The sequence below is a fragment of the Blennius ocellaris genome, assembly GCF_963422515.1.
Source record: "Blennius ocellaris genome assembly, chromosome: 20".
NCBI lineage: Eukaryota > Metazoa > Chordata > Actinopteri > Blenniiformes > Blenniidae > Blennius > Blennius ocellaris.
The window spans coordinates 13,137,975-13,147,202 of NC_137669.1; the positions used below are offsets into that span (position 1 = coordinate 13,137,975).

Below are 9,228 nucleotides of genomic sequence, written 5' to 3' on the forward strand. Positions count from 1 at the left end.
TCCTGGACATTACATTTGGCTTTGGGCACACGTGTGTCAATAGTAAACATGAACTAAACTACTAAACCCCCCCCCCCCCTCCCTCCCATGTGCAACCACTTGACTGCTCCAGACAACATGGATGTTGAATTTAGACCTGATATTTAGGAAAAACACAAGTTATTGTCTATTTACTATCTGGTGATTGACGACACCCTCTGACATCACATCGATTCCCTTCTTTCTCTGCAGATGTGCTCGCTGAGTTTTCTGCCTTTGCAGAAGGAAAAAGTCCCCGGCAGGAGAAGAACACAGCAGACGTGTGATAAGTTGATTACTCTGCTTTGAGATTATTGTTCATGGCAGAAAAAGAAAATCATCTTTTTTTCCTCTCTGCACATGGCGGATTAGTGTTGATGAAGCTGAGATTCTGACCGTCACATCGACTGACTGTGAAAACACCCTTCGCTGTGTTTCTCTTGTGACTTTCTCCTTTTTAGCAAGACAAAACTTGTGGTCTTGCGCGGTAATGGATAGAAACCAGCAGTAACTCAACCCCTCCGTAATTGGCGTCAGATGAGCGCTCACTTTGCAATTACAGGCTGAAACCTGAAGCATTTATCTGTAAACCTGAAAGTACAACAAACATCGAAAAAAAAAACCCAACTGAAGACATTTACAAAAAAAAACTAAACTGAAACTCAATATGAATACAGTAGGTAGTAACATACATTCGCATCACAGATTTTTAGATTTGGTATTTTGTACTGGATGTGTTTTTTAGGACTGTAAGCCAAAATCTAATCTTTACCCATGTGACTCTTCCAAGATATTTCACCCCCAACTGAACTGTAGTGCTTCTACAATGTTCTATTCTTTTTTACAACAAGCTCAAGTAATTCTACTATATTTCTTTTATTATAATTATTCAAAACCAAATCTCTTGAGTGTAATGTTATGAACTATCAACGTATCTACACTCTTAACAAACAAAAAGCATGCGAAACACTTCAAAAAAAACAAAAACAACCTTATCAGGAAAATAAAAGTCCAGCTCATTGCTTTGCATACATTGTGCATTGTTCCGGTGCCTGTGTCTGCTCGGGGGTTATGGCTGGTTCCTCTCGCAGCACAGCAGGCCTCTTTGTTTCACGGAGAAGTTTTGTGCAATCTGGAACGCCGTGTCTTCTTCACGTTCCTTTATGGAGGGACCCTGAGGAGGACGTGGAGCGGCTGCTCATCTGCAGAGGACAAACACGAGACGCACGAGTCAGACACTGATGAGTGTGCGCATATCTCGGAAATCAGCATAAATCGGATGTGCTTTTTGGAACACAACTTCCCAAAGTGCTCGCACCACGAGGCTTTTGTTCAGACAAAACAAACACCAGGGACATTGCTCCATTAGTGCAGCTATAAAAGCTGCCTTCTTGAAACCGAGTGCAAAAAAAAATCAGACCAAGGCTTCTTAATCGGCTTCTAAAGAAAACGTCATTTGACTTTAATATGAACACAGACTAACAGAGGCGGCTATAGTTTCCATCTTTGTCGTTTACTTGAGTATTGAGGACATGTAAACTTTGGAAACTTACAGTAAATGTTAAAAACTACCGATATCATACGTGTGTAGGTATTAAGGCCATGCACGTTTACTTCAAGTCGGGCATCCGGGTAAATTAAAAAAAAAAGTTTAACTGCTCACCTAGTCATAGTCATTCCCATCACTGACGTTCAAAGAGGTCCACACACACATTACTCTCCAGGGAGGAGGGGAAAGAAAGAACAGTTGTAGGAAGCATCAGGGTGGGCCTGACTGACAGGCTGATGACACACCATATGGAGATGCTGGGCGAATTTTACCCTGAGGGGGGACAACTGCTTTTTTTTTCTTCTTTTTTTTTTTTTAATATTCGTTTGCCTCATCCCTGTCAGCTTCTCTCATGGAAGCAAAAAGAAAGCGACAGCCAGGTTGTGGGAGCTGACAAGCACACATGCAAACACACAGAAGCACATGTGCAGAGGAATGACAGAGACCGACAAGGTGCAGAGCGAGCGCACACAGTTGGTAAAGACACTGTACGTACCCGTGAAGGATAGAGTTTAATATATTATTATGACATAACTCTCAAAATATAAAGCACTCGGCCCACGATTTACAAGTCCTGAAAGTTAACCTGGTTTTTACTATAGCTACATCCTTGGTGTACATAATACTTTCACTAAAGCAGTCCTATACTATGAACGGTCATTCTCATTAAGGTATAAGTGCAGGGAAGTAAGCTTGTAACTGGAGGTTCTGCGGTTTAATTTCCACTGTTAACGGGTCGCCACAGTGCATCTTCAAGCAAAACCAGCCTAAAACTTGTGCTCAAGGAAAACACACACAGATCACATGATCCGCTGTGATGACCCCTAAAGGGTGTAGCATGAATGTATATGCTTCATTTACAAGGATTCTGCAAACCTCAATGTAAATGTGAATTTTTACCTGTACATGTATATAATAAGTTTTCCAGTTAAAACTGTGGTCCGTTTGGAAAAAACACTCTGTTTCTTAAATTAGCTGGACTTCATTTTGGACTTTGCTTTTGTTTGAATTCTCACAGTGACCTGTAATATCAACAGATTAATGATCATGAAAGGAAATGATTATTGTCTTGTGTCAGTATCAGATACAATCCCACCAAGCACCACTAGATGCTGCAAAAAGCAACGTACTTGTTTGGAAGCCTCAGCGGCAGAATGGACTTCATTTCCAAAACTTCCATTAATCTGGAACGCTGCTGGAAAAGTAGAGAAACATTTTGACATTAATGGTACAAAAATTTGCAATATTAAAAAACTAAACAAAAAAAACCAACAAACTCACCTTGTGGGTCCAGTCTCGGGTCAACAAACCCCCAGTGCTGATAGAGCGCCGCCAGTTCGTGAGGACTGTAGTTCTTCAAGAGACTCAAAATATCAATGTCCATGGGCATTTCTCCCGTCGAACCGCTCTTTCCCTGAGCAAACAGTAGCGGGTCTAAAAGCGCTTTGCTGCCGTGCAGCCCCCACATGTTAATGGCTGCCCAGAGATCAGGACCCTTGGGACCTGAAGAGAAGTCTGAGGACTGCCTGCGGGGATGCAGTCTGTCTGCAGCCGCGCTGGAGGACGTTGCACCGTGGTTTCTTGACAACATAAAGCCCAACCCCTCCTGTGGGAAGTTCCCCTCCACAGTCGCTCGGTTGCTGCTTTGGTGTTTGGGGCTGATCGTCGGCTGAAAACTCTGGAGACTCTTACTGTGCGAGATGCTATTTGATGAAGTCGCCTGCACGCTGCCACCTTTACCTCCACACGCAGCTGCTCGATGTTCACCGGACTTCTTTTGGGGTTGAGGTCCAGCCTTCGTGCTGGACTGTGTCCCGTCTGAAGACCGCGGGTCCTTTGAGTGATGCCTGGACTTCAGGGTGGCTGACTGTGTCTTGGGGGCTGCCTGCTTGCTGCTGCCGGGGGCCGTACAACCCGGGGGCTGTGTGCGCTGCGCTCGTGGAGCCAGTAAAGCTGGGCAGTCCTTACCTTCCAGGAAAGGGGGCGGGCCCGTGCGTCGCCACTGAGACGCTCCCGCCTTTAAACTTTTCAGGGAGTTAAAAGAAGGTGCCCACTTGGGTGCCGCAGAGCTGCTGCTGTCTACTCTGTGAGCAACTCGCTGGTGAATCCACAGCACCTCTGGGTAGGTGGTCGTGTGTGAGCAGTATGGGCACTGATGCCTCACCAGGCCCTCTGTCTTTACTGAAAACCCCCCACTACCGTCTTTATCAGTTATGGGTAACGAAGAGAGATTGAGGAGGCTGCAAGCCTCAACAGCAGCATGGCCCTGACCTTTGACCTCCACGCCGTTGGACTTTTCTAGTTTAATATTTGAGTCTACTAACTGGCTTGGAGGACATGTGTAGGGATTCCAGTATGGCTGACTGAGCAACGCGCTCCTGCTTCTGAGGTAGTCCATGTATCTTGAGGCCTTCGAGCCAATTTTGCGGACACTGTCCACAACAGTGGTCTGTTTGCTGAAGGGTCCCAGGAAATCCTGGTGCTGCCTGAGCAAGTGAGACCTGAGTAGTGAGGCGTCATCAGTGTGGAAGTCACAGTGATCACAGAAGTAGGACTTATTATCTGGGGGAGAAAGAACACAGGGTTTAAGGATAAGTTATTGACCCTATTTCAGCAGACATTTGCTCCAGCATAAATGACCAAATATGAACAATTCAATATAAACTGCAAAGATTTTTCCAAATCACAAAAAGATTGAACAAGATCGGTTTACACACCGAGACATTTCAAAGTTTGTAGGCATTTGAAAATTTGCAGCTCATTACCACTGCATGGCAAAATCACAAGAATGAAGTTGCATTAAAACCAATTTGACAAATTCAGAAAACATTACATGATATTACTTCTATAAAGGCAGAATTTGTGGCTGGGCTGTTGTGTGATGTCTGAGTTTATTTGAAAATCCCAGGTGAGAAAACCTGCATTTTTAAAGTATGTTTGCACAAAAGTAAGACTGAAGTTGTTGTAATTCAATTATATAATCACTAGAGGTCCCTGTTTTCCACAGGGATGAGCTATTGGTGATCCCCAACACTGTAATTTAGAAAACATATGACTACAATTGACCTCCTGCAAGTCTAAAAACGTCTATTTTTAAAAAAAACACCACAGCAGAAACTGGTAGTGTGTTCAAGCTCACCTTGCTGGTCTTGGCTCTTGATGTTCTTCGCCTGTTTTGAAGAGAAATGAACATCTTTGACCTTCTTAGCTTGCATAGCCTCATAAAATGCGTGTCCAAGTCCATTCAGCAGAATACGGTCCTTCTGGCACATCTTCTTGTCAACACCTTTAGTGTGAGCCACACTGTTGGGTGTGTGATCAAAGCCTGGGTCTGCCTTCTTCTTCTTGATGCTGGAGGTGGCCGTGTCGATCTGCTTCCTCTTCTTCTCTTGTTTCAGAGGTACATACTCTCCTTTCTCCATGTCGTATGCCACCTCCGCATCTGCCAGTCTCTCTTCCCATCCCAAACATTTCTCTGAGGCCTCCACTAGTCGCCCCCTTGTGGCCAACTGCCATGCTTGATAACTACAAACTGGATCCAGCTCTAGAATTCTCCTGCCCAGACTTTTTTCCTCACTGGTGTCTTTTTGTCCCGCACTCGTGAGGTTCAGGTTTTCCAAAAAGCGTCTCTTATCAATGTGTTGCTCAGAGGCCTTGGGATCTTCATGAGGTCTATTCTGATCCTCCCCACTGCTGTGGTTCATTTTATGTAGCTGTTCATGTATGCGCAAGGTTTTGCGGTCAAAGAAGAAGTTCCCACAGCCTGCGCAGAGCTCATAGAGGCACTCTTCATTTGTCAGCGACGCTGGGTCCTGAGGAACCCCGTTGATGGTGGCAGGCGGATCATCGCTTTTGCCGCCACGCAACTGGCCTTTGACCCGATGGATGCGCATGTGACTCTGGAGAAACCACGCTTGGCGGAATCGCCGTCCGCATATCCGACAGCCGTGATCCTGGGAGCCGCGGTGTCTTTTCATGTGAGTCTTAAGGAGCAATACCTGAGGGAACGCCTGGCCACAAATGGTGCAGGTAAAAGGTCCGGCATCAGCCTCATCGCCGTCCTCGACGCCTCCTTTACGCTTCACCTTTTTCTTTGTGCCTTTCTTCTTCACCTTACCGTTGACCTTATGAGCTTTGTCTGAAGTGCCGACGGTTTCTGGAGGGTCGTGAGTATTGGCGTCATCTTTCTGTCCGTCGCCCTCCTTGTCACTAATGTTATGGCTGAGCAGGCCCAGCTTATGGCTGCGAACGTGGGCCTTCAGACTTCCCTTCTGAGCGGTCCTGTGCTCACAGTAGGGACACTTGTACGGCTTCTCCCGGGTGTGCCTTCTCATATGCTGCGACAAAGAGCTGAGAAGAGGAAAGCTGCGACCACACACTCCACAGGTGTGGCCCGAAGTGGCATCTTCCTCTGCCTCTGCCTTTATGTGAGCTGTGTGTTTTTGTGAGGCATCCTCCCTTTCTTCTGTCTCCATCACTCTTCCAGAAGCATACAAATCCCCCTCAGTATTCAAAGTTGTTGTTTTAGTTTACCGAGTTCTCAGAAAAGACTGTAAAAATCTGCAACACATCCCAGCTTTAACATCCGCCCATCTTGAATCTTTTGGTTGAGATTTTCATGAAGAACTTCTTATTACCTGAAAATGAAAGCAGAAAAAAACAGGTAAGACATGTGCTATTGTATTTATGTTTAAAAATCACAACAGAAACCCTAAGTTAAGTTGCATGCACTGAAAGTAAATGTGCAGAGGCTTCTCTTCACTTAAAATGCCTTTAACTGCTACAAACAAGCAATTACTGAAATGTTTTTTGAATACTAAAGGATATCATGTCTGTGGTGCTTTTTGCACAACTCAGGCTACTATTAATGATATTCTTAGTCAACTTAACTCTGAATCAGAGGAAAGCTCAACTTTCAAATCCTGAAACACACTACGATAGAGCTTACAGCATTTGTTGAGTTGTTTTTTTTATGAGCTCATGAGCTTGAATGCAGTACAGATTACAGTAACATTTTGTGTGTATATATGTGTGTGTTGAGAATTCAAATACATGTGAAAGAATCTTGAATCGGTCAAACACGCTTTGTTATATTTGAGCCGTAGAAAACGTGAACAGATGTTGATTCTACATTTGAGGAAGCTTGACTGAATGTGTGTTAAAAGACAAATAACCCCAGCATACTGCACAAAGAGTGAGAGACCATTTGCATCACACAGATTTTAGACTAATCTTTGTCTCTCGCTGGATGAACGACGCCTGTCTGTACACATTAGACTGCGGGTCAGTGTCTCAACATGCATGTGTCTGTCAGTCCTTTGGTTGCCTATGCCTAAATTGAGTGTGTGAGGTGAAGCATGAAGAGATGTATTCATTCCTGACCAACCGGGATGAGCCCAGAGGGGCCATCCAGTCTAATTCACAATCAATAATCCATTATCAACAAACTTCATTTTGGAAACGCACTTACTGGCACATTCAGAGTCCTGATTCTGGGGTAAGTGCTGATGGAAGGGTGTGAGTAAAGGTAGCAACAAGGTGTATTTTTGTTCAAATGAATCAAGAATGACAATGTATGTTATTCTTTATGTTTAGATACATTCTACTCTGAACCTTCACTCGTGCCTTTGAAGAGGAGAAATCCCATACTGCATCTACATGCAATCTAAATGATCACAGCTGATAGGATTACTGGTGCAACAACATGTCATCAGTAGGATAAAACTAACTTGTCTCATGACAGCCTCATGACTTTGATATAAGAGCTTCCATTAGGTCTGAAATACCTGATTGAAACCACCACAAAAACCACCCAGGAACACAACTGCAGTACTCCACAAGAAAAATAGTACAGTATATAGCACAAAAATGTTCCTCGGGCAAACATGAGCATTTGTCCGACAGTCTCAGTGAAAGAAGGTGGTCTGTGCTTATAGAGCTGGCCAGGCAGTCAAAAGAAAAACCTGCTATTGTGTTGGCCGCACCAGAACTGTCACATCGCCTCATGTCTGGCTCTCCACCCCTCATTAGGAGGTCGAGAGAGTTATTGTTAACCCAAAGAGGGCCTGGGCCTACACATCACTGTCTTCGAATGCATGTCTGGGTGAAAAGGCGGGACAAAGGACAACTCTTGTTTGCCTCGCAGTCTATAAATGCGAGGGAAAACTAGGTGTACTTGCACCAAAAGAAAAGAAAAAAAAAAGTTTGACTCGTATGATTTTCAGAGAATGAGTATATCTGTCTAATTATCTCTATCTGCATCTGTGGTTGCATCTGCCCACGCGTGGGCATGCATGCAAGGAGTCCTAGTCGTTGTGTTCGCCGAGTGGGTGTAGGATCTGGAAGATGGGGGTGTTTCGGAGGTTTTCGGGGCATGGCAGGTGTTTGGTAGGCAGACGCTGTAAGATTAGTGCATGGCCGATGTGGCACACTGTCTCCAAGAGGGGGAGGATATTCTAGAGAAACTGGAGTGCGGCAATTATGGGGTTAAGGTTAAGGCGAATGTAATGAGTTAACACAATGGGGATAAAGTCAGAGAGCTGAGGGCAACAGATGGGAATAAACGGGCCATCAGTATGGAATTGGTCGCCTCTACAGTAGAGGCTTATGTCTTTGTCAAAGCTCTTAGCATGTACTACATATTAACATCTACAATTTTACACTATTGCATTTCTATAGTATTGGCGTTAACCAGTGAATTGCTTTTCAAAGCAAAAACCATTAGGATCCTTAAGTTTCTTCTTTTTTTTTTGTCTCTCTTCTATGTCCTCTGCCATCTTTTCCACCTCTCTTGCCTTCATCCCATGGACACGCAGCCCTTTGGAGTATCTGTAAAGTAATGCAGATAGCCAAACATGTTGCTCCAGGGCTCAGCTCATTTCTTTTAGAATCCCTCGCTCCCTTTTTCTCTCTCTTTTCTTTGGCAGATGAATAGGCATGTCCAGTCAGCTGTCCTCACATTGATTCATCCTGACGTCCCAACCAGCTCAGCACAAACTCCCTATGGTCAGGACGCTGATGCTGAGAGCCTGTGTGCTGTGGTGTGTGTGTGTGTGCGTGTCTGTGCATGTGCGTGTGTGTTCGAAAATATCCACCGTCGGCGTGTCGCATGTTTGTGCACCGCCTGTGTGCCTGGTTGCTTCCATGGACTGGAAATAGCATCTAATATTTAGAAGATATTGTACTTGAACACCTCAAAAGCCTGACTTAAATACATGAAAGACTACTTGGAGCTAATGCAGGTGCAAAATGTTGAAAGTGTGAAAATATACGAGCGTGCCTTGTGACTGCCTGTGTGTGTATGTGTGCTGAAGTCATCCAAATAGTCACATCCACAAGCGTGTGCCAATATACCCCTGACTGGAGATAGCATGTGACTGTCCTTATGCTAGTGTTCAAAGCCACAGTCGCTCGCTAAGCTTCACCGCGCATCCACTGTTTTGTGCCCAATAATCCTGTGTGTTTCTACCTACTGCAAACAAAACAGAGGCACAACACAACAAACATGCAATAGGAGTCTTTGCAGTGAGCACAGTCTAAGTCCAAAGATTTAGATTTTTACCAATTCAGATTTATGGTATTTTGTTTAATTCCTCCTTTTTAGTTTTTTTCCTAACAAGATGAATATAATTCCAAATTTTTTTCTTTTTTTCTTTGCTAAT

General features: G+C 44.4%; 1 protein-coding gene across 1 annotated transcript; it reads right to left on the reverse strand.

Annotated features, from left to right (window-relative positions):
- Window positions 1-1,169: 1,169 nt before the first annotated feature.
- Window positions 1,170-6,042, reverse strand: LOC308144873 (zinc finger protein 516-like; the record flags this gene model as incomplete). The annotated part of the gene is made up of 4 exons (XM_080516121.1): window positions 1,170-1,220; window positions 2,698-2,762; window positions 2,849-4,129; window positions 4,707-6,042. The coding sequence occupies 4 exons, from the start codon at window positions 6,040-6,042 to the stop codon at window positions 1,170-1,172; spliced, it is 2,733 nt and encodes a 910-aa protein (XP_080372247.1).
- Window positions 6,043-9,228: the final 3,186 nt, after the last annotated feature.